At 36.5% G+C, this 26,980-nt stretch overlaps 1 protein-coding gene across 2 annotated transcripts in view; it reads right to left on the reverse strand.

Moving 5' to 3' along the window:
• VMP1 (vacuole membrane protein 1) overlaps positions 1-26,980 on the reverse strand; it is a 126,975-nt gene that overhangs the window by 11,711 nt on the left and 88,284 nt on the right. For both annotated transcript variants that reach the window (XM_059997114.1, XM_059997115.1), the window contains exons 8-10: positions 15,413-15,493; positions 10,557-10,673; positions 5,675-5,736 (exon numbers count right to left, since the gene is read on the reverse strand). In XM_059997114.1, coding sequence (XP_059853097.1) covers positions 5,675-5,736; positions 10,557-10,673; positions 15,413-15,493 — 260 coding nt within the window. The remainder of the gene's footprint in view (positions 1-5,674; positions 5,737-10,556; positions 10,674-15,412; positions 15,494-26,980) is intronic.

Consider the following 26,980-nt stretch of genomic DNA (forward strand, 5'->3'; position numbering starts at 1 on the left):
GGCCATTCCATAGTTACACTGAGACTAGAAGCCGTTTGGGGAAAGGGATATTTCTTTCAGTCATCAGTATAGCATTCAAATCTGTATAAAACTGATCCTAAACCTCACCACCAGAGATGCAATGGTCAACACTAAATAATTCTTTCCCTGACACCTGGGGAGGTGAGTAGCCTGACATGGCAGGCCACAGGCACACCTGCCTAGACAAAATTTGACCCTAGACAAAACTAAGTTAACTTATCACAATGAAGGGTTATCTTGCTTATGTCCAGTCTCTCTTTCACTCACCTTTTCCCTCTTCTATGTTGTCCCTTTTATCATATTCTAGGTTCCACTATGTGCTCATCTATCTTGCACTAAGAAATGCTCACAGAAGCATTGTCCAAAACAGCAAAAAAAGGGACTTCCCTGGTGGCACAGTGGTTAAGAATACGCGTGCTAATGCAGGGGACACGGGTTCGAGCCCTGGTCCGGGAAGATCCCACATGCCGCGGAGCAACTAAGCCCGTATGCCACAACTACTGAGCCTGCGCTCTAGAGCTGGTGAGCCACAACTACTGACCCCATGTGCCACAACTACTGAGCCTGCACTCTAGAGCCCGTGCTCTGCAACAAGAGAAGCCACCGCAATGAGAAGCTCACGCACCACAACGAAGACCCAATGCAGCCAAAGATAAATAAATAAAATAAAAAGTTAAAAAAAAAAAGAAGTAAATAGTAATAACAATTGCATGTAAAGTGCTCACTATGTTTAATAAATAGTACCCTCAAGAATTATTTGTATAATCTTTGATGAAAAACTTTGTCCTGATAAAAGGTATTTTACTGATCAGAGAGTAAAGAAATGGGAACTTCCTTTAAGGAGAAGTAGGCCTTCCCTCAATCTTCTCTGAGAGCATACAAAGTAGTCACCTAGCATGCTACCTTTCCATTCACAGTCAGTAGAAACTTTGGAAAATGAGATGAGAACACAGGCAACATAAAAATTGAGAGGAAAGGCATTTTAAAAATCCACATGGCTTAGAATTTTAAATCACTTGATATGAGTACATTTCAACTACACTCTAAGATATTTTGAGACAGGACATTTTACATTTTGACTGGAAGTTGGAAAGATTACCAGTGGCCTCCTGAACTGGGGAAGAAATGCTACTCAAAGAAAATATATTATTTGAGAGAACAGCAGCTAAAAGTGGATACAGACAGGAAATAAATAACTGGCCTGTGGCAGAGTTTATATTCAAACATAGATTGGTTTTGTCTAAAGCCTGTGTGTTCTTTTCATATTTCACTCCATAGCTGTCCTTACTCTTGGGATTCATTTTTTCATTCTTCCTTGCCTTAGTATCTCATAATTTTATTTTAAATTTGAACTGTTGCTGACTTTTTCTTGGTCTTTTCTTTTGATTTTTACTCTACCATGGCAATTCATCACCCTCTTAATTGTGGGCACATAGTTTTAAACATCCTTCAAAAGGATTCCAGGACTTCCCTGGTGGCGCAGTGGTTAAGAATCCGCCTGCCAATGCAGGGGACATGGGTTTGATCCCTGGTCCGGGAAGATCCCATATGCCGCGGAGCAACTAAGCTCGTGTGCCACAACTACTGAGCCTGTGCTCTAGGGCCTGCATACCACAACTACTGAGCCCATGTGCTGCAACTGCTGAAGCCTGCATGCATAGAGCCCCTGCTCCACAACAAGAGAAGCCACCGCAATGAGAAGCCCGCGCACCGCAACTAAGAGTAGCCCCCACTTGCTACAACTAGAGAAAGCCCACGTGCAGCAACAAGACCCAACACAGCCCCCCGCAAAAAAAGGCTGTATTCCAAACTTTCTAGTTTAGTTTGATGATTTGCCATATATATATATATATATATATATATATATATATATACACACCATTTATATCAGTAGTTTTTACAGTGTGAAAAGGGAGAACAATCAAAGGAGAATGTTTCTATAGCAAATTACATGTAGTATTTTCAGTTCAACTCAACAATGAGTCTAGGGAATCAATCTGACTGTTCTCCTTCCCTTTTCTGAAATAAATTGCTAAGCTATTTATTATGATATAAAAGAACAAATTTAGGTCTTCTAAAGATTCATTCTCCTGGTTTAACTTAATTTTCAGTCTAGGTTTGGTGATACTATTTATCATCATTTATTATCATCTGAACACTTATATAGCATTTCCTACTTCAAAATGTAGGAAAACAAACCATGTCAAGCTCAATTAGAGAATCTGATTAAAAGATAATTTTATTACAGACTAAGATGAAAAAGATACCCATTAGCATGTGGTAATAAAGAATTATTATTACAGCTAAGTCTAATTATTTATACTGCTTAATAGTTTATCTAGAAAAGAAGTTGATGGGTAATCCCTGTAGACAGTACTGGGGAAAAGATGAAGATATCAGGACGTTGCAACATTTGTCTGTTGCAAACAGTTTTTTTTTTTTTTTTTTGCGGTACGCGGGCCTCTCACTGTTGTGGCCTCTCCCGCTGCGGAGCACAGGCTCCGGACACGCAGGCCCAGCGGCCGTGGCTCACGGGCCCAGCCGCTCCGCAGCATGTAGGATCCTCCCGGACTGGGGCGCGAACCCGTGTCCCCTGCAGAGGCGGCAGGCGGATTCTCAACCACTGCGCCACCAGGGAAGCCCGCAAACAGTTTTTAAAATAAGACACACGCAAAACAAAACCACCACCCATTCCACTAGGCCTTGAATATCTTAGAATAACTTTATGCAAAACCATCTTTAAGAAGAATCACTGGAATTTCTTTTTTTTTTTTTGAGGGGCTGTGCTAGAGGAGATAGTTAAGGGGAGGGGCTACTGATTTTTTAATTAATTAATTAATTAATTAATTAAATTTTGGCTGCATTGGGTCTTCGTTGCCACGTACGGGCCCTCTCTAGTTGCGGCCAGTGGGGGCCACTCTTTGTTACGGTGCGCGGGCCCCTCATTGCAGTGGCCTCTCCTGTTGCAGAGTATGGGCTCTAGGCATGTGGGCTTCAGTAGCTGTGGCACGTGGGCTTAGCTGCTCCATGGCATGTGGGATCTTCCCGGACCAGGGCTCGAACCCGTGTCCCCTGCATTGACAGGAAGACTCTCAACCACTGCGCCACCAGGGAAGCCCAGGACTACTGATTTTGAAAAACATAAGGAATAAGAAATTCTAACTTTAATACATTGGCCTAAGCTTAAAGATACGTTTATTGCTATTTACTGTAGATAATTAATATAATTTCTTAGAAACTCCAAAGGCTGGGGAAACAGAAGAATCTGGGCTCTACAAATAATTTGCTGATTCTTACTGACCAGATCTTTATTTGGACGCCACCTGTTCATTTATTCACCAGATATTTATCAAGCATCTGCTATGCGTCAATCAAGATGCCAGATGCTATGGACACAACAGCGAACAAAAATAGGCATGGCCTCTGCCATTAAGAAGTTTACAGGTTAGTTGTAAAAGGACAGTAATCACACACCCTCAAACATGAATGTAAAAATACAACTGTCAGTGCATGTAGTACATACTGCTGAGAAAAGAGGTCCCTAGGAAAGAGGGTAATTGTGACCTAGTCAGGGAAGGTGTTTTTGTGAATATAGTAGCTGAAATCCAAAGGACATTATCTAGGCCAGTGATTCTCAATGGGATTGGTGGTGACAGTGGCGGTTTACTTGCCATGGAACATTTGGCAATGTTTGGGGACATTTTTGATTGTCACAACTGGGAGACACTATTGGCATCTAGTGAGTAGAGGAAAAGGACGCAGCTAAATATCTTACAATGCACAGGACAGTCCCCCACAACAAAGACATCTTATCTGGCCTAAAATGTCAATAGTGCCAAGGTTGAGAAACCCTGAACAGGACAAAGGGAAAAGCCTGAGCAAAGACCAATGGTGAGAGACTCAAGCAGAGAAAACTATAGGGGATAGCTCATTCAAGGCTATAGAGACCCAGTAAGGAGTTTTAGCTTTATCTTAAGAATGAAGGGGAAAACAAGTGAAGGGTTTCAAGAAGTGGAGGAACTGCGGAGTGAGGACAGTGGTGGTGACAGGCTCAGGTATGATTTTTAAAAGGTTACTAACTGCAGTATGATGAACTGATTGGAAGGAAATGAAACTGGATGTGGGTGTTTGAAATAGGTAGCTAACTAATATAACTTCTTAGAAGCTCCAAAAGCTGGGGAAACAAAAGGTGGTAGTGGCGAGGATGTAGAAGTAGCTAGAAAACTTCCTTCTATAAATGTTCAGTATGGAAAAAGGAGAAAGAAAGAATGTAGGATGCTGTGTGCAAAGCCATTCCTACAATGTGTGGGTCTGTGTGGTTTGTGTGGTAGTCCTACATGTCCCTCAGAATTCTCTCAAGGTGGCACAATAATCTGTAGGAACGGATGAAATGTCTTCTTATTTTAAAAAAAGGGACAAGAATATTCCCTCTTTCTTTTCGAATGTGATATATGATGACCTATAAACCACTTTGTAAGAATTCAGGCAACAAAAAACTGGAGTAATTAAAATTTAATTTACAAGCCATAATCCATATTTCTAATCAGAAGCTTAGGAAGTAATAAAATCATTAGCTGGCTCCACTGAGTATATTCTCAAGAATATGTTTTTCCTCAATTATTACATTAATACCTAAGTAGAAAATATTAAAAACTATTTTATCATAGAATATATCATACATAGAAAAGAGTAAGTATAATATATAGTGCATGGTTCAAAGAATAATAAAACTAATACTCATGAGCTCACTACCAAGTGGCAGTTGTTTAATAGTGAATATTTTCATAAACATCTTGTTTTATAAATGGCTTTTAAAATAGAGATTTGTGTTAAAACTACATAAAGGGCATTCCAACTTAACACTTTTCCACCATAGGGCAGTTAACACTATTAAATGAAAAGAAAACCTCTCACCTGTAAATACTGAATAAAAAATCATATATTGAAAAAAAAAGGGTTCATTTAATATCCGGTAGGATTCACATTCCAGTTGACATTAATTTGATTAACTAAACAGGTCTTTCTTTACTGTTTTGTCAAAGTAAACTCCAAAAAATTTGTGACACTGTCATTTAAAACGTATGTTAAAACTGGTCTGACTTCTTTAAACACAAAAATAAATGCTTTGGATAGTTTAGCCTTTTAAAATGGCCTAATTTTTCTCTAGTGAAGTAATAGATTCAGAACACATATTTTGGTAATATCATGCCTTATTTAATGAAATATTAATATTTTATGTAAGATTTATATATAAATGAAATACAACTGTGTATCTGGCATCCAATTTTGGCTAAAAGTCATAGCATTGTACCAAAGCACCATTAAACTCTAACTATATACACATGTCTTTTACATAAAGAGAATTTCATACTTCTTTGGAGGGGCAAGTCTAAAACTGCAAAGCTTCTTTTAAATCAAGAATTATATGACTTGATACATGTTTGGTTTAAAATTAAACAACGATAATCTGAGCTTCATCCTTCCCTGCTGTAGGGAACGAGGTTCACCTCCAATTTAAATAATAACAGGGCAAAAGATTTTTCCTTCTCAAAAAATAAAGAGCTATCACAAAAATTCTATACCAACGAAGTCTTTTTTATATATTTCTTCCCATTCAAACCATGATAATATTAGTCCTTAAAGAATTACTCACCCAATGAAAGCCACCATCTGCTCCACTATGTGTTTGCTGAATGTTATGATAACGAAGATTTTCTGTAAAGAAAATGCCAGTTAAAATAAATATTTCTCATCAAAAAAAAAAACACAATATAAATTCACAATTCTGATAATAGTCTAAAAAGGTGACCATGCTGCTGCTAATTGCGATTTAAAAAAATTTTAAGAAACAAAACAAAACACCATTTGACAAATGCTATGTACTTTGTATTTTAAAGATGTTTTTCCTTAAGTACAGTTCTAGTCTTGCCAGGATACGTGACCATGTCTGAGGGAGAAATGTGAGTCATGAAACCCAAGGCTGGGTGGATGTTCCACATGTTCTATGTGTTTTATTTTATTTTATTTATTTATTTTTGGCTGTGTTGGGTCTTCATTGCTGTGCGTGGGCTTTCTCTAGTTGCAGAGAGCGGGGGCTACTCTTCGTTGCGGTGCGCGGGCTTCTCATTGTGGTGGCTTCTCTTGTTGCAGAGCACAGACTCCTGGCATGCGGGCTTCAGCAGTTGTGGCATGTGGGCTCAGTAACTGTGGCTCACGGGCTTAGCTACTCCGCGGCATATGGGATCTTCCTGGACCAGGGCTTGAACCCGTGTCCCCTGCATTGGCAGGCGGATTCTTAACCACTGCGCCACCAGGGAAGCCCGTTCTATGTGTTTTAGAATGGTGTATACAACTAAAGTCATGGGTTCCCATATAGCCTCCACCACTGAAATTAAAGCTTATCAGCCTGATGATAGGTGTCTGGGCTAAATCTAATCAAGAGGATCTTTGAAAAGACTATGTCCTTCCTGGACAGTTCTTATAAAAGTATCATGAAAGTTCCATTCTCAGATCCTGAATGAGCCTGGAATTTCAGGTTTCGGGTACAAGCAAAGGCATCAACAAGTTTTGGGGGATCATTATCAGACCTGGGTCATTGCCAATTTGGTATTATTGAGGTATTCTTTATTAATTAAAGATGTTGATACGTAACTTACAAGTAAAGATGCCTTTAGGCTAACAGGTAGCAAATATTTTCAACTCAACAAATGTTACAAAAAGTATTTACTATGGATAATATAAGCATTATTAAGGGCTTTCAGGGAACACAAAGATGGGAAGAATACTTCTTCAATACCCTGAAGAAATTAAAAAATTTTTCTATACATAGTAGAAAGATGGTTAAGTACAAAAGATATAAACTGTAAATGTCATTAGCGGTGAAAATAATGTGTTACAGAAGTTGAGAGAAAGAAAAGGTCATATAAGTACAATTAATTAGAGATTCAAGAAGGTGATATTAAGGTTTAGCTTTAAAGGACTGAGAATAATTCTCTGAATAAATATGACTAATTCTAGATTCTCTCTCCCAGTTCCTGATAACAAACTCTCCAGTGCTTTGTTACTGTTGTTAAATAGTAACTATAGCCTATGTAACCAAATGGGAGGGAAGAGAAATAAAATAAATAACAATAGTCTTCTTTTTAGCCATCCATTATGAATCTCAGGAAAGTGGCTAATTCAGACTAAAGCTCATTATTTCAGGTAGAAGACTAATAAGGCAATGATATTTTCTTAATGTCCTACAGTTAACAAAGACATTGGCAGCTGCACAGCTGGATATGTGTGAGGAAATAAGACTAAAAAAATAAGTTCACAGTCCTTTTTGGTGTTTGTTTATGTATCTATTAATGTGAAAAAGGTATTTACTTATCTCATGAAAAAAGTAAGCACATATGGATATCAAACAATTACAAGATGGATGATGATTTATCAACAATCCTACACAAATGGTGTATGAAGATTATGAAACTAATAAGACAATTACAAGAGATCATTTAGGGAGAAAAGCATTAATATATGGGGACTCTTCTAGTATCCATACTAAAAGCCAGTTAATTGGAGCTATAAATCTTTTTTTTTTTTTTTTTTGCAGGACGCGGACCTCTCACTGTTGTGGCCTCTCCCGTTACGGAGCCCAGGCTCTGGACGCGCAGGCTCAGCGGCCATGGCTCACGGGCCCAGCCGCTCCGCGGCATGTGGGATCTTCCCAGACTGGGGCACGAACCCATGTCCCCTGCATCGGCAGGTGTACTCTCAACCACTGCGCCACCAGGAAAGCCCAGGAGCTATAAATCTTTTACTAAGAAACAGAGGTAATGGTTTGCCTCTCAGTGATTTTACCACCATGTGTTCCCTACCATCATTTCCTAACATTCAAAATAAGCCAATGCCCAGATAATTGCACAATTAGACTTTCTTGAAACAAAACAAGACTTTCTTCTTATATATAACAGCTTGAAAATTCACTGTGCTGGGCAAGACATTTAAGAACATATGTCTCAGAATCATTCAAGCTTGAGGTCTGGGTGGGGATTCTACCAAATAAACAAAAGGCACAGATCCCCAAAGAGCCCAGTCAGCCATGTCAACCATGTGCACAGAGGAAATAAGGGTAGAGTAGGAATAATTAAAAAAAAATATATATGGGTGTAGGGAACTAATGGTGCCAGAATGAACAAAGAAGAAACTATATATCTATAAAAGAAGGGTCCACCAATGGAAAGAAGTATCTTAGACTGATTCATATATTAAATATTTACCAAGCGCCAAGGACATGTCAGATGCTATTCTAGGCACTAGAATACCTTAGGGAGCCAAGAAACAAAAACCTCTGCCCTCATGGAGCTTATATTTCTGTACACGTATGTGTGGCGGTAGGGGGAAAGTTGAAAGGCAATAAATAATACACATGATAAGTAAATTATACGGTACATGAAATATTATATGAGTATGCTGACTCCTTATTTTCTTCATCATTTAGGAGAAAGGAAATATTTCTAAGGGAACTTCTACAGGCTGAGGAATTGAACTTGTCCAGTAGAAAGAGAAATCCTTAATTAACATTACTAGGTGGGCTGATTTCAAACTTTTAGGGGAGGTTTAACAGATAGCACGATTTTGGTTTGAATTCTAGTCCCTCCCATCTATGAAATGGGGATAATAACCACCTCACAGGATTGTTCTGAGATAACCATGCAAACGGCCTGGCACAGGTCCTGATAAACAGCAGGTATTAAACAATTCAGTTTTCGTGATCATATAAATACAGTTAAGAAGGCATTGCAAAAGAGTGGAAAGAACACTGAACTTGAAGCTGACTCTGGTTCAAATTCCAGCTGTTACTTATTCTTTTAGGCAACTATTACCTATTTCCCTCTCTAAGTTTGATAATTACAAAATGGGAGTAGTAATTTCTCTATCCCAGGATTATGAGAATTAAATCGGGTGGCATACACTTTAAAGTGTAAAGTACTCTATTAAAACATTAAGCATTATTATGATAACTTGAAAAAATCTACTGAGAATGTTAAAAAAATATACTATTTTTGAATATGCTATAATGAAAAGTCTGATAAGTTACATACCCTATAACTATAGGGTACTTTTAGCATAATATATTTTATTGTATTTTATAGAAAGTTAGTACATAAAGCAGGATACATTAAATTTATGGATTCCTAGAAAAGTTGCTGTTACAAAGGGAATTAAAATAATCTGTTATTGTTCCTTAGGTATTAATACTTTCAAAGGACTTCAAAAAGTTAAATGATTTTATCATTTGAAAAACCCTATTATAGTATTTTAAATCTTTCCCAAAGTAACTAGCATTCCAGTATTTAGAAACCCATCGTCATTGAACAATACACTTAACGTAAGTAGGAGCAATTATATTCCTTGAAGGAGGAAAAATAAAGCCTTGAAATTCTGAGTGATTAGCATGGCCAGAGAGTAGATGACAAGCTCAATAAACTCATCCTAAATGCCAAAGTCTAATATGAGAAACTGGGCAGGTAGAAGCAGCTGAAGTTTTCCTTTTTCATTCTTCTCTTCTAAGAACTGGAGGTAAAGAGGTGGTAAGCAAAAACTTGGGGGATAGATGTGCTTTTAATTATTAAGGAATCAGACCAGGGCATAGACATTACTCACTGTTCTTGCCCTTCCTTTGGTGAATGCTTCCTTCTTGCAAACCTCATTAATGAAGACATTCTTTCCACGTTAATTTTATTTTATTCTAGTAAGATTTGCCTTTTATACCACACCTATCGATTCATATCACAGTCCTAGAAGCATATATCCATTTCCTCTCATTTAAGTTATTGGCCTCTTTTCTCTCCCCTATTTACACACACACACACACACACACACACACACACACACACACACACAGCCCTATCCTAAAGATTTTGTTAAGAGTGTCTTTGAAGATCAACAGATTCTCACATCTCTAACCAAAACCCACATCTCTTCGCCTCCTCAGGGCCCCTTTCTTCTCCATTGTCCACATTAACATCTGGCTGGTATTTTGTAAAGGATATTTGTGCCTTGAGAGGAAGTGTTATATATAGAACGTGAGAAAGAAAAGTAGAATTAATGAAAGGGACTACTTCCTCAGCCTATGGTCAGTAAGGATAAAACATCTTTGGACTACATATGTTAATATGGTGTGCATTTTCCTATACAGGAACACTATTTTCGTTTGGTAAAATTCTTGGATAAACAAGTTTCACAAGGCAAAAGTGAAATAAAGAAAGAAAGAGAGAAAGGAAGGGAGGGAGGAAAAAAGAAGGAAAGAAATAAAACAAGGAAAAAAAATAATAAAGGGGAACAACTTTCCAATAGGAGTAGGGAAAACCTGCCCGAAATCCACTAACTTCCAAACGATGTTCCGTGGCTGAATACCTAAGCATGCTACCAGCCAAGAAGCAGAACCAAAATCTTAACAATTTGCCTTGGAGAGAGCAAGGAGAATATGTTTTCAGTGTCTTTTAAGGGGTTCATCATCATTAAACAGGGAGTCAAAAGGGTATAATTACCTGGATATGCATTTTAATTATTGCTTTTCCAATCAGGGTTGCACCAAAGAAAGTCCAAAAAGGTACAAGAAAGTGTCCACATGTTATTCCAGCCAGATCAAACAGAGGATTTGGAATCTATTTAAAAAAAGAAAAAATTAAAATGGAATGTCCATAAATAATCCAAAAAACAGTTTAATTTTACCACCTATAGGTGTGTGGAATTATGTGTTAAGCCTTGTCTACCACTGGAAAGAGAGGTATGGGTTCCCTGATCAGTACTAGACTGTCTGGATAGTTTGACAAGTATTCTAATGTCTCTATAAGTTGTGTCACATATTCATCCCAGGCAGTTGCTTAATTTGTTCAAAGCAAACACAGCTGTCCTTTTGTTTGCACTACTTATGACTAATGCCCCATAAATATACTTTTTTTCATCACATTAAAACTGGATAAAGCCAAAGGATCAACAGGAATTTAATTCCATTGACACTTGACCATTTGGTAGCTGTTTTATAAGGTGAGGTATAAATGAAGAAAAAGATTATCTAGAAAGTACTCACATCTACAGAAAACATTCTTGTAAATTCACAAATACATTTATAGGTGGCCATGCTTTCATTTCTCAACATAAAGTAAAATACAAATAATGAATTTTTTCTATCTATGACAGCCCAAGGCCATGGGGTCATGTGATTCATTCTACAAAGAAAATCAAGGGTGGAAATACAAGAGCACAGATTCAGATGTTGTGAATACTCAGTCCCAGACAAAGAAGTGATTCACAACAAATACCTTTTCTGAACATTCCCACGTTTCAAGAATGCTAATAGATAATTTCATGTAAAAATGCAAAGAAACCACAAGCTCTTTTTGAGCACTTCATCCATTTTTCTCCCACAGAGGTACTCTTGTCCTGTGTCTGTTGGTGGAACCATTTATAAGCTAATTAATTTATATAATTTTGTGTTTGGACTTTCAAATAAAAGCCCAGTTGTTTAAAAGGTATTTGTCACAAATGTTCTTTCAAAAACAATAACATAACTAAATCAGAATTCAAGTATTCTTCTGTTAATAAAACTCAGATTCAATAGCTTAATTTTATTTTTCTTATCCAAATTCAAATGCTTTATGCAATTGCATCTGTCTTATAACCATTTAATAACAATGTCACTTCCACATCCTTACAACTGTCATTTCTTATATTTTCTCATATGACTCTCACAACTCCATGAATTAAAATTTTAATTGTTTTCCTTTATTATCAGGCTCCACAGCATATTGAAATGGAAATTAAAGTACACAAGATATGTAATCAGAGTAGATAAAAATTAGAAGTTTTATGTTGGATACTCTCAGAAGAGCATAATCAACGAATTTGTTGTTACATATGCATGTTACTTTTTTCAATTGTTAACTAAATACACAGAAAGGAAGATTAGAATTAAAAGAACTACTAAGTAGCTTTGAGATTTTCCCTCAATTACGAGTTTTACCTTAGTTTAAATGTTAACAACAAAATAACTAACTAATAAATAAACTTCTGGGCTTCTCTGGTGGCACAGTGGTTAAGAGTCCGCCTGCCAATGCAGGGGACACGGGTTTGAGCCCTGGTCCGGGAAGATCCCACGTGCTGCGGAGCAACTAAACACGTGTGCCACAACTACTGAGCCTGAGCTCTAGAGCCAGCGAGCCACAACTACTGAGCCCGTGTGCCACAACTACTGAAGCTCGCATGCCTAGAGCCCGTGCTCCGCAACAAGAGAAACCGCGGCAACGAGAAGCCCACGCACCACAATGAAGAGTAGCCCCCACTTGCCTCAATTAGGGAAAGCCCGTGCACAGCAACAGAGACCCAATGCAGCCAAATATAAATAAAATAAATAAATAAATTTATCAAAAACGAACTTCTTCCTACCTTACCCTCTACTTACCTTCTTACCTTAAATCAAGTACACATACTTTTAATACTTTAATATAAGTATTAACAATTTCCTAGTAAAAAGTTCTTAGAGGGTCAAATCGATCTATTAATTTATGTTGGCTATTGACTATTCCTAGTCAAATATAAAGAAGATTGGCTAAAAAAAAAAAAAAAAAAGAAGATTGGCTAGTATAGAAAGTGGAATTTTAGCAGGGAAGACACAGGCATAGATGAGTGCCAAAGAATAAATATTTTTTGCTTTAATAAATCAAAGGTTCTTGTATTTTCCCCAGGAATAATGAAAGCTAACTTTTATTGAGTTGTTAGGTACTTTTCTAAGGTTTCTACATCATCAACTCACTTAATTCCCAAAACAATGCTATATGATATTACATCCATTTTATAGGAAAAGTGAGACAGACAGATTAAGCAATTTGTCCAGTATTAATGGCAGCAGAGCATGATTTCAGGATTTCAACCCAGGCAACATGGCTCTCACACTGTTCTCTTAGCTTCTAAACTAAGGACATTATCGTTCTTTAGTCCTCTCAGCTTAATCCTATTCTGCTGGGCTTCCACAGCACCTTTCACTTATTATTGTATTTAAACTGTCTCCCTCACTAGACTTCAGAATCCTTGACGAAAGGGAATACAGCTTTCACTTCTTCATCCAAGCAGTCAGGGGTTGATACAAAGCTGATGAATAACAATAAAAAATGGTTGAGCTCTGTCTTAGTTCACCTTCCAGGCACTGTGTTAGTTCATATATATTATCTTAAATCCTCACATCAACCTTTGTAATGAGTGTCTTACTAACTCATTAAAAAAAAAAAATTATTTATTTATTTAGGCTGCACTGGGTCTTAGTTGCGGCACGTGGGATCTTCATTGTGGCATGCAGGATCTTTAGTTGCGGCATACATGCAGGATCTAGTTCCCCGACCAGGGATCGAACCCGGGCCCCCTGCATTGGGAGTGCGGAGTCTTACACAGTGGACCACCAGGGAAGTCCCTATTGCCCCATTTTAAACATTAGAAAACTAGGGCTCAAGGAGAGTAAATTGACACTGAGACTACATAGCTAAGAGGCAAACCTGGTTTAGGAACCCAAGTAAGCCTGACTCCAAAACCAATTCTCATCCCACTACGTCACACTACAACATACCTACACATTGCTCAAATAGTTGAGATCAATATTGTGATAAAGAGCTTCTACACTGAAAAGAAAAGTTAGATTACAAAAATTTCTAGTATAGCCAGGGTCAAAAGATAGTAATTGAGGCACATGTATAGTTTAGAATATCTCTAGAATGTTGATATCACATTAGAAATTTTGGCACCAAATGTCTTCCCTTTTTGGCCATTTACTTTGCTAAGGTGAGGAAAGGGGTACTCAAGGATATATTCAAGTTCTAATACATAATGGACAAAGTAACTGTGGGTCAGTAGACAATAATTTTCTGAATTTTACTTATAATTGAAGCTTTTATCATATCAACTAGATACATCTAGTTATTCTGGTCAAATCTACCACTGAACTACCAAGAATTGTGTACAGACTACCAAAGAAAACTTTGACCAAAACACCCCATTTCAAATGTAACTGTATCTATTATATTAGAAAAGGACCAGGATAAACACCAACTCATCAAGGAATGTCAATTTCATAAATCTGCAATTTGAGACATTGAGTTATTTTTTTATAGAGTTATTTTTTTATATACAGTTAGTAACTTCTTTTTTCTTTTTTTAAATTTTATTTTTATTTTTGGCTGTGCTGGGTCTTCATCGCTGTATACAGGCTTTCTCTAGTTGTGGAGAGCAGGGGCCACTCTTTGTTGTGGTGCGTGGGATTCTCATTGTTGTGGCTTCTCTTGTTGCGAAGCGTGGGCTCTAGGCACGTGGGCTTCAGTAGTTGTGGCATGTGGGCTCAGTAGTCGTGGCTCGTGGGCTCTAGAGTGCAGGCTCAGTAGTTGCAGTGCATGGGCTTAGTTGCTCTGAGGCATGTGGGATCTTCCCGGACTAGGGTTTGAACCTGTGTCCCCTGCATTGGCAGGCAGATTCCTAACCACCACGCCACCAGGGAAGTCCTAATTAAGTTTTTGACACAAATAGCTTCTTAATTCACTGTAGCCAAAGATGTCCTTAACCTTGCCACAGATGTTTCAATTACCTAGCTAGGTGTTAAAGTCACTTAAGGAGGTTTTATATGAATTCTTCCTTATAACTAATGCCTGAAGCTTTGGAAAAAGACTACCTATCTGTAACTCTGGAAAGAATGAAGTCACTGTTATTTGCTTAAATGCACTTCATTATATATTCTTCATGAGAAAGATGGATTTTGTCTCTTTTTTCTTACTGAATCAAGCCATTTAGGTCTGAAGTCATCATGGTATGATAAAATGCTTGAAAGTCAACAAACAACATAGAAACCTATCCAACAGAAAACAGCTCATTTGATCAGTAAGGTGAATGATTAATAACATTATATACCTGTTAAAAGTGATAATTATTTTTTCATTCAGTCATGTACTTTTTTTTTTTTTTTTTTTTTTTTGCGGTATGCGGGACTCTCACTGTTGTGGCCTCTCCCGCTGCGGAGCACAGGCTCCAGAGGCACATTCTCAGCGGCCATGGCTCACGGGCTTAGCCGCTCCACGGCATGTGGGATCTTCCTGGACCGGGGAATGAACCCGCGTCCCCTGCAGCCAGGCAGACTCTCAACCACTGCGCCACCAAGGGAAGCCCCAGTCATGTACTTTTAAAAACAAATTGGATCGACATATAAATCTACTATTTTTTTTTTAAAGAAGATGTTGGGGGTAGGAGTTTATTAATTAACTAATTAATTTTTGCTGTGTTGGGTCTTCGTTTCTGTGTGAGGGCTTTCTCTAGTTGTGGCAAGCAGGGGCCACTCTTCATTAAATCTACTATTTAAATACAATTCACTTACCGAAGCACAGGCCAAAATTCCAAAAAATCCAACCTTCTGTACTAGGTTTTGAACTGCCAGTTTAGCCCGGGAGGCGAAGTCCTGTATAAAAGGAGGATATCAAAACATTAATGAAAAGTAGAAGGAAGAAAGAAAGATGGCTCTTTACAGAGTTTATAATATCAAATGTCTCATAATCTGAAATCATTGATTCATTTAATAAGATGAATGATTTAAAAAAAATCACAGCAGGGTGCACTGAAAAACATGCAAATAAAATCTTGATAAAACATTAACTACACATCCTTAAAGATAAACTTTTATCACATTTCAAGAATAAGCCAAAACACTGTTACTTTATTTTTTGGGTTCACTCTGGATTAGCTAGGGATGAACAAAATGTTATAAACCAACCATGAACCAACCCATTCTTTTGGAAATGCTAGTCTACCACATATCTCTTTCTCTTTCCTTTAATTAACTCATCAGACTTACTCCCTCATTAATATCAGGGTAGGAAACCACAGGATTTTTCAAGATAGCCAATGAAGACACCTCTACTGATCATTGGCCAAAAGATGGAAAAAAAACAGTTATGTGGCAATAACTAACCATTCATTACCCCGCAAAACAAAGAACATCCTACATTTACACAGTTTGTGCTAGTTATATAAAACGGTTTTCACAAACATTTTATTGGAGCCTTTCAATAATTCTCGGGTGTAGGCAGAGTAGATACTTCAGGCTCTAAAATCACTGCTCTTTTTATTTCACTCTTCTACCTCCCAGGCTGAAACATGCATTTGGCTGGCCAATTTATTTCCACGATTTTCTTTTCTAGCATGAGGGTGCTGTAATTACATATATTTTTTCTTAAAAGTACCAGTCTGAAATTTGACTTTACCTGTTTTCTGGTTTTGAAATGGTATATACTCCAATCAAAATTTCAATGAAAATAACTGATACAATTAAAAGATATTAGCTAATGTGTGAATGTCTTTTTAGAAGTGTTCACGTCAGAGAACACTCCTCTCTCTTTAGCTCAACATACTCTAATAGTCAACAATCTTATAGAATGGTCATAATATAAGTGGTAGAAGGTTCCTTCATAGACCAGGAAGAGGGTTTAAAGCACTTCCCTAATCCACAACAGAAGTTGTAGATTCAAAAAACAAACACACAAAACCACTTTAACCCATAATATTATGTTGAACAGCTGTATCAAAGTACAACAGTGAAGACTGAAATTAAAAAAAAAAAAAGACCTTCCACCTACTTACTTGCTGAGGATGGTGAGAAAGTCAAAGGAATTAAACCAATAATATATATTTGAAAAGATATTAACAGGGCTTCCCTGGTGGCACAATGGTTAGGAGTCCGCCTGTCAATGCAGGGGACACGGGTTCGAGCCCTTGTCTGGGAGGATCCCACATGCAGGGGAGCAACTAGGCCCGTGCGCCACGACTACTGAGCCTGCGCTCTAGAGCCCAAGAGCCACAACTACTGAGCCTGTGTGCCATAACTACTGAAGCCCACGTGCCTAGAGCCTGTGTTCAGCAACAAGAGAGGCCACTGCGATGAGAGGCCCATGCACCGCCACAAAGAGTAGCCCCCGCTCACCACAACTAGAGAAAGCCCATGAGCAGCAACGAAGGCCCAGCACAGCCAAAAATAAACAAATAAAATAAATTAAAAAAAGAGATATTAACAGATATTAACAGTTAATACAAATACTTTCAAGTTCAAACATATAGGCTATCAAAGTTAATCATTAACTAAATTCTACAATGCAATTTTGTAATTTTGCAATGTATTTTCAAAGACAGAATTTTTCCTTTTGGGATTAGGCTTACTCGTCTAGTAAATAAAATATATCAGATTTAATATTTTTAAACAACTAAATTACTGCTACAAAAGGTTCTCTGTATTTTTTTTCATATTTCTAACTGAAGATTTAATTTTTTTCTTAAATTAACATTGACTGCATTAAGAGTGAAATACTGATTTTATTGATTTAAAAACTGGTTAGGAATATATAATGAAATCAGTTTTCCTATATAACTTATTTAAAACTATACATCCAATTGTCTTGAATAATTTACATAAGTCACAAATTACTAAATCTGTAATTCATCAGAGCACTAAATAAAAACTGGCCATAATGAATAGAAATGTTTTGAGTTTTAAAAATACCAAATAATACTATTATATTATAAATTAGTTATGAAATTTTAATTAATATAGCCCAAGAGTTAAAAATATAAATTCAGGAAAACGCCTTCCTTCACAGCCCTTGATATCTTCATAGCAGATCTACTTTAGTGAAAGATGGTACTCAATTGTGAAGAAAAAGTAAAACAAAACAAAAACTATAGAAATTTTATTTTAAAGACAACAAAACTTTTTATAAACCTATTTGCCAAGTCAGACTAATGTGGGAACATTTTTCTATCGCAGCATTTATGCAGTCTTCAGTATATGAAATTACAAAAAATTAGTTTTTTGCATAAAATAGTGTAGACAAGATCAACAAGGTGTTGTATATAAAAGGTATGCTATCCTGTTTTCCTTTATCTTAATTTCAAGGCTTTAGATTCTTATATTTATTTCAACCAAGTGACTATGATAGTGTCATCATTTTAAACTGATGGTATTTTTCTATTATAGAGATACATACACCCATACATTTAAATTGAAAAAGAGGTATGATTATACTAATTGGCTTATATAAAGGAAAAAATGTTTAACATTATGCAGATCAGCTAACATACAAACTAACAAAAATATTTAAGCCTAGAGAAGTTCAAGGAATCATATTTTTTAAAACATCCTGAAAGTAAGGAACTATTTTATCCCTTGGCAGAATCTCTTTACTTAACAGAAATTAGACAAGAAAAAAATGAAAATAAACTCCTTGTTCTTTCGGATGCCTGGGTGCCCATCATCAATTATCCTTAACGGTGCTTCAAGAATCTTTGTTTGAAGGAAAAGCGTTACTCTACCCAAATAAGTATAATAGAAAGTTCCCTTTACTCTTTTGTTTTTAATTAATTTTTAGCTGGCATATTTTACAAGGAAAATAAGTTAAGTGCCTTTTTAATGGGGAGTTTTACTTTTTAAAAAGTCTGAAAGTCATCTAATGAAAATGGATTTCATAAATCTTACTATGTGTTACACACACACACACACACACACATACACACCATGACCATGCTACTTTCACTTCCTATAATTTATTTTCCAGGTCTTTCACAATATTCTTGGAATTAAAATTACATTTATATATTAATAATTCATAAAAGTTTATTTAAATTAAGCTAATAAGTCTGCACAGTTGCTTTCATCACAAGAAACCAACAGAAGCTGAGTATGCAGCTCGAGGAAGAATTTTCTTGATGTTTTTCCTTGCCGGAGTAATGAAAACAAACTCAAGGCAGCATTACACTAGTATTTGCACCAAATCTGAAATACTTTACAGTGGTAAATTAACTCATGTTTAGATTTCATAAACACAACTATATTTTGTTGTTTTTATTTTAAACTTATTTCACATTTAAAGTCATATTCAAAACTTACTGATATGGGTTTAAAGGCTTTGTTAACATTTATTAAAAACATCATTTTTTAATTGTCTAAAATGTTCTACATCTTAAAGGTAATTATATGTTCCTTGTTTGTTGCTCTGCAATTTTAGAAGTTATTTTTAAACAACTTCAGTACTTCTTCATTATTTGCATTTATTTGACAGCTTTCTAATGATGTAAAGCTAACATTTTCTATGCATTAAAATATTTCTGTTTGTGTTTGCTTTTAAAGTAAAGAGAGAAAAATGTACTATAGGTATAATATTAGACAATAAACACAACTCTCTCTCTCTCTCACACACACACACACACACACACACGCACACAAAAACAGGAAAAAAACCCTTCTTTTACTAAAGTTTAAAAAGAACAATTTCAAACAAAATTTGCTATTCTTTTTAGGCCATCAGATAAAATAAACTAGCCAAGAAAAACTGTGCGCCAATAATAATAAACAACAATAATTTAAAGGAAAAGTTTAACAAATTAATATGTGAGATTCAAAATTCAAGTTAAATATCAAATTAATATTTCATTTTAATTGTTTTCTTTTTTTGCGTTTGTGGGAACTGTGTAGCAAGTTCAATCTGATTACTTACTTCCTCAATTGTCATTCTTCATTAAAAAAAAGTCTGTACAACTAAAACCAAATTCCTTTTAATAGTTTCATTTCGCTGGATTCACATTTCACAACGCTCAAGTATTTCACAATTTTAAGTGCCTGAGAGGGGTTTCATCCTCTAACTCTATCTAAATAAGCAGCATGCATTTACAACTAGTAATCATATATCATTTTCTACTTTTTAAAAGTAAATAAACAAAATACAAGTAAATAAAATTATCTTTCCCACTCCTACTGATAGTGATTATGTACGTAACCAATCGTGCTTCTGAAAGTAAGAATGAGAGACACCAGGAACATTTCTCCAATGACTACAGAAGGCAGATGAAGAAAAGTTACAATAAGTCCTTACTACTGAGATTTCAAGGATTAATAAAGAAAAACAGACAATGCCTTCAAGTATGAATATTCCTGCACTACTTTTGTTTCACATTTCGTCTTCCTAAGAAATATATTTAAGATTAAGAAAAGAGAAACTGTACAGCTAATTATAATAATTAGCTTGCAAAATACTAATTTTTGAACTGAAGAAGTCAACTTAGATCTAAATATATAAAATAATGTTTATCTTCAAATGGTAACAGAAAATCTTTTCATTTTCATGATAAGGGATCACATTAAATTCCAAGATTTCTTTCAAAGCAACAGATAATCCCTAAACATGTAAAATGAATGCATTATTACTGGAGGTAAGTATGTATTCGGTTAATACCTTATGTTAGTTTGAGCTGAACTATCACCATCAGTGTGAGGTAACTGGTCAGCAGTTTTATAAATTAACTGCCTTCTTAACATGTTATATGTTAAAACTTCTTTTCTTTAAAATATATATATATTTTAAAGGATTTTATCTTATTTTTATTTTTTTTGGCTGTGCCGTGTGGCTTGCGGTATCTTAGTTCCCCGACTAGGGATTGAACCTGGGCCCCTGGCACTGAAAGCCTGGAATCCTAACCAATGGACCACCAGGGAATTCCCTATGTTAAAACTTCTGCTGAGCTATTGCTCTTCTTGGGTTTGACACTGAAGTGGCTGCAGGGTCAATACTAAAAACCACAGAGCAACTGTTTCAATAATTTCTTGTGTATAAGAGGAATTTGTGTTAATATCTACTGTATTTGTGAAGTTCTTTTGGCATCTAAAAATGACTTGTTAATTCCTGTGTCCCAGTCAAATATGTTGTGTCATATTATTCTCTATTAACCAGAAATGGAGCTAAATAGTAATGATGACTTAATGTTGTAAGCTGTTTCAGCATCATGGACAATCAGTTTGAAACATTAACTTGTTAAGATCCTAATAACCATGTAATTAAGTATTTTCTACAATGACTAATATTTTACACATGGTAAAGAACACAGTTAATGGGTACGATTAATTATTATCTTCACAGAAACTACAATGAAACATAACTCATAATTTTTAAATCTTTCTCCTCTTAAAAACAGAATAAAGGGCTTCCCTGGTGGCACAGTGGTTGAGAGTTCGCCTGCCGACGCAGGGGACACGGGTTCATGCCCCGGTCTGGGAAGATCCCACATGCCGCGGAGCGGCTGGGCCTGTGAGCAATGGCCGCTGAGCCTGCACGTCCAGAGCCTGTGCTCCGCAACAGGAGAAGCCACAACAGTGAGAGGCCCGCGTACCGCAAACAAAACAAAACAAAACAGAATAAAATGTTTCCTAACTGCAATTTCCTACCTGTTATCAGGACTCTTTATGAGCTATTTTCACAGAAAGATATAGAGCATTAATTTATTAAATTCAAAGTGAACAAAATAGTTTACTTTAGTGTTGACATCCTCAACAATATCATTAATGTAACTGATGTTTTTAATATTGCATATTTGAGGTCTCCTTTAAATGTAGTATAATTTCAAAAGAGTCACATATCATCTATTCTTTTTTTTTTTTTTAAGGTTTTTTTGATGTTGACCATTTTTTTGGAAGTCTTTGTTGAATTTGTTGCAACATTGCTGCTGTTCTCTGTTTTTGGCTTTTTTGGCCATGAGCCACGTGGGATCTTAGCTTCCCAATCAGGGATCAAACCTGCACCCCCTGCATTGGAAGGCGAAGTCTTAACTACTGGACTGCCAGGGAAGTCCCTGTTCTTTTTTTGAATTATAATGGACTCACACAAACTTGTAAGATGAAGATTGCTAAGAAACAAACTCTAGAATTACAAGATAAAGTAGGGATATTAATTTGACGAAGTAAAGTGATTGTGACAATAGAAACTAATTATAAATTTTTAATTCAGTACCTACAGGATGCTGGATTACAAAATACACATACATTTACCAAAAAAAGTGATCAGAACAGAGTGGTGCAACTACTTTTGAAAATGAAACTTTCAATATCCAATTTATAGCTTTTACATTATTAAATCAGAGATGATCCCTGGAATTCCTATTTAAATTGGAAATTAGGGTAGAATTCTATAATAGAGCAAATAGAATACATCATATAAACACATTTCAGGAAAGCAATTTTATTCTAGAAATAATTTACAGATTTAGAACTTTTAATAAGAGATTAGACAGTTCTCATTCAGGATGCCAACAGAGGAAGAAGCTCTTGAACTCACCTTCTCCCATGAACACTCTGAACTCACAACTCCCATCTTCTTCCTGTAGAGCAAAACGCTTGGCTCCCCACAAACCCACACCTGATGACCCAACTTTTAAGACTTCCACCTGATAGACAGGCCCCCAAAACATCTAGATTTGAAAGTCAACAGGACTTGTGTCCATGAGACCCACAAGATTATAGTGGACTAAGAGATACCAAAATAAGAAAGTAATATTTTTTTAAGAAAGTAATATTAACATATCTAAAAGGAGAAATAGACAGCAATACAATAACAGTAGGAGACTTCAATACAATACTCCACTTTTACCAATGGATAGATCAACCAGACTGAAAATCAATAAGGAAACATTGGACTTAAATGACACATAAGACTAGTGGGACTTAACAGACATTTACAGAACATGCCACCCAAAAGCATCAGAATATACATTCTTCTTTAGCACACATGGAACATTATCCAGGATAGATCATTTATTAGAACATAAGACAAGTATTAATAAATTTAAGAAGACTGAAATCATATCAAGTATCTCTTCTGGCCACAGTGGTATAAAACTAAAAATCAATTTCAAGAAGAAAATTGGAAAATTCACAAATGTGTGAAGATTTAACAACATGCTATTGAACGACCAATGGGTCAAGGAACTCAAAAGTGAAATTAAAAAAATATCTTGAGACAAATGAAATTGGAAACACAAAATAGGAAAGCTTAAGGGATGCAGCAAAAGCAGTTCTAAGAGGGATATTCATAGTGATAAATGCATACATTAAGAACAAGATCTCAAACAACCTAACTTTATACCTCAAGGAACTAGAACACAAAGCACAAACTAAGCCCAAAGTTAGTGGAAGGAAGGAAATAACAAAGATCATAGTGGAAATAAATGAAATAGACTAGAAAAACAATAGAAGAAGTCAATGAAACTAATGATTTTTGGAGAAGATAAATTAGACAAAACTTTAGCTAGACTCACCAAGAAAAAAGGGGGCTTAAATAAATAAAGTAAAAAATGAAAGAGGAGATATGACAACTGACACCATATAACTACAAAGATTCATAAGAGTCTATTATGAACAATGACATGCTGAAAAATTGAACAACCTAGAGAAATGTATACATTTCTAGAAACCTACAACCTACCAACACTGAATCATGAAGAAATAAGAAATCTGAACGGACTAATTACTAGTAAGGAAATTGAATTAGTAATCAAAAATCTCCCAACAAAGTCCAGGAACACATGGTTTCACTACTGAATTCCACCATATATTTAAAGAACTAACACCACTCTTCTCAAACTCTTCCAAAAAACTGAAGAGGAGGGATCACTTGCAAATTCATTTTAAGAGGCCAGCATTACCCCAAAACCAAAACCAGACAAGGACACTACAAGTAAAGAAAATTATTGGCCAATATCCCTGATGAACACAGATGCAAAAATCCTCAAAAAAAAAGGAAAAATCGTCATACAAATTCTCAACAAAGTGGGTCCAGAGGGAATTAGGCCATATATGACAAGCCCACAGCTAATATCATAGTCTTGTGAAAAACTGAAAGCTTTTCCTCTAAGATTAAGAAGAAGACAGGATGCTTACTCTCTTATCATTTTTATTCAAATGGGAAATGAAAAAGTAAAACCCTCTCTGTTGGCAGATGACCTGATGTTATATACAGAAAATCCTAAAAACTCCACCAGAAAACTATTAGAACTAATCAACTAATTCAGTCAAGTTGGAGAATAAAAAATCAATACACAAAAATCTATTGTGGGGACTTCCCTGGTGGCGCAGTGGTTAAGAATCCACCTGCCAATACAGGGGACATGGGTTTGAGCCCTGCTCCGGAAAGATCCCACATGCTGCAGAGCAACTAAGCCTGTGCGCCACAACTACTGAGCCTGTGCTCTAGAGCCCGCGTGCCACAGCTATGGAAACCCACATGCCTAGAGCCCATGCTCTGCAACAAAGAGAAGCCACCACAATGAAAAGCCCGCACACCACAACAAAGAGTAGCCCCTGCTCGCCACAACTAGAGAGAAAGCCCATGTGCTGCAAAAAAAGACCCAATGCAGCCAAAAAAAAATCTATTGTGTTTCTATACACTAATAATGAACTATCAGAAAGAGAAATTAAGAAAACATTTGCATTTACAATTGCACCAAAAAAGAATAAAATACCTGGGAATACATTTAACCAAGGAGATAAAAAACCTGCACACTGAAAGCTATAAGACACTGAGGAAAGAAATTGAAGAAGACACAAATAAATGGAAAGACATTATATGCTCATGGGTTGGAAGAATATTGTTAGAGTGTCCATACTACTCAAAACAATCTACAGATTCAATGCAATCTCAAACAAAATTCCAATGGCATTTGTCACAGAAATAGAACAAACAATCCCCAAATCTGTATGGAATGACAGAAGACCCAGAATAGCCAAAGCACTCTTAGTAAAGATGAACAAAGCTGGGGCCATCATGCTTTCTGATTCCAAACTGTATTATAAAGCTACAGTAATCAAAACTGTATGATACTGGCTTAAAAACTGACACACAGATCAATGGAAAAGAATAGAGAGCCCAGAAATAAACCCTCACATATATGAAATATTAATTTATGACAAAGGAGCCAAGAATATACAATGGGGTGGGGCTTCCCTGGTGGCCCAGTGGTTGAGAGTCCGCCTGCCAATGCAGGGGACATGGGTTTGTGCCCCGGTCCGGGAGGATCCCACATGCCGTGGAGCGGCTAGGCTGCTGGGCCTGCATGTCCGGAGCCTGTGCTCTGCAATGGGAGAGGCCACAGCAGTGAGAGGCCCGTGTACCGCCAAAAATATATATATATATATATACAATGGGGAAAGAATAGTCTCTTCAATAAACAGTGATGAAAAAAATTAGATAGCCACATGAAAAAGAATCAAACTGGACCCCTATCTTACACCACACACAAAAATCAATTCAAGATGGATTAAACACTAGAACATATGATCTGAAACCATAAAACTCCTAGAAGAAAACATAGGGGGTAAGCCCCTTGACTTTGGTCTTAGCAATGATTTTTGGATATGACACCAAAGCAAAGGCAACAAAACCAAAAATAAACAAGTAGGATTACATCAAATTAAAAAGCTTTGTACAGCAAAGGAAACCATCAACAACATGAAAACGCAACATAACAACTGGAAGAAAATTTTTGCAAACCATGTATCTAACAAGGGGTTAATATCCAAAATAAATAGGGAACTCACACAATTCAATAGAAGAAAATCTGATTAAAAAATAGGTAGAGGATATGAACAGATATTTTTCCAAAAAGATGCACATATGGCAAACAGGTACATGAAAAGGTGCTCAACAACACTAATCATCAGGGAAATCAAAACCATAATGAGATATCACCTCACAACTATTAGAATGGCTATCATAGAACAGACAAGCGATAACAAGTGTTCGGATTTCCCTGGTGGTCCAGTGGTTAAGATTCCACCTTTCAATGCAGGGGACGCGGGTTCAATCCCTGGTCAGGGAACTAATATCCCACATACCGCGGGGCAACTAAGTCCGCGTGCGGCAACTACAAAGCCATGCACTGTGGAGCCTGCATGCCGCAACTAGAGAAAAGCCCGCACACCGCAACGAAGAGCCCGTGCACCGCAATGAAAGATCTTGTGTGCCGCAATTAAGATGTGACGCAGCCAAAAATAAATAAACATTAAAAACTAAAAAAAGGGCTTCCCTGGTGGCGCAGTGGTTGAGAGTCCGCCTGCCGATGCAGGGGACACGGGTTCGTGCCCCGGTCCGGGAGGACCCCACATGCCGCGGAGCGGCTGGGCCCGTGAGCCATGGCCGCTGAGCCTGTGCGTCTGGAGCCTGTGCTCTGCAACGGGAGAGGCCACAGCAGTGAGAGGCCCGCGTACCGCAAAAAAAAAAAAATAAATAAATAAATAAATAAATAAAATAAAATAAAATAAAATAAAAAGAGAGATAACAAATGTTGGCAAAGCTGAGGAGAAAAAGACGTGCACTGTTGGTGGGAATGGGTACAGCCAGTATGAAGGGTACTCGAAAAATTAAAATTAGAACTACCATATGACCCAACAATTTCACTTCTGGGTTTTGGTCCAAAAGAAATGAAATCACTATCTTGAAAAAATATCTGCAACACCCCCCGCCCAGGTTTATTGAAATATTATTACTTACAATAGCCAAGACATGGAAAGAACCTAAGTGTCTATTGATGATGAATAAAGAAAATGTGGGATATATACATAAAGATAGAAAGACACACATTGTAATATTATTCAGTCATAAAAAAGAAGGAAATCTTGCCATCTGCAACAACATGGATAGATTTCGACGGCATTATGTTAAGTCAAATAAGTCAGAGAAAGACAAATACTATATGATCTCACTTTATATGTGCAATCTAAAAAAAAAACCCTGAGATCATACATACAGAAAACCAGGTTGGTGACTGCCAGAGGCAGATGGAGGGAGGATGGGTGATACGGGCATAGGTGGTCAAAAGATACAAACTTCCAGTTAAAAGATAAATAAGTTCTGGGGATGTAATGTACAGCATGGTGATTCTGATTAACAGGACTGTACTGTATATTTGAAAGTTAAGAGAGATCTTAAAAGTTCTCATCACAAGAAAAAAAATTTGTAACAATATGTGGTGATGGATGTTAACTAAACTTATTGTGGTAATAATTTTGCAGTATATACATACATCAAATCATTATGTTGTACATCTAAAACTAATACAATGTTAGATGTCAATTTATCTC

The sequence above is a fragment of the Delphinus delphis genome, chromosome 19, assembly GCF_949987515.2.
Source record: "Delphinus delphis chromosome 19, mDelDel1.2, whole genome shotgun sequence".
Taxonomy (NCBI): Eukaryota; Metazoa; Chordata; class Mammalia; order Artiodactyla; family Delphinidae; genus Delphinus; species Delphinus delphis.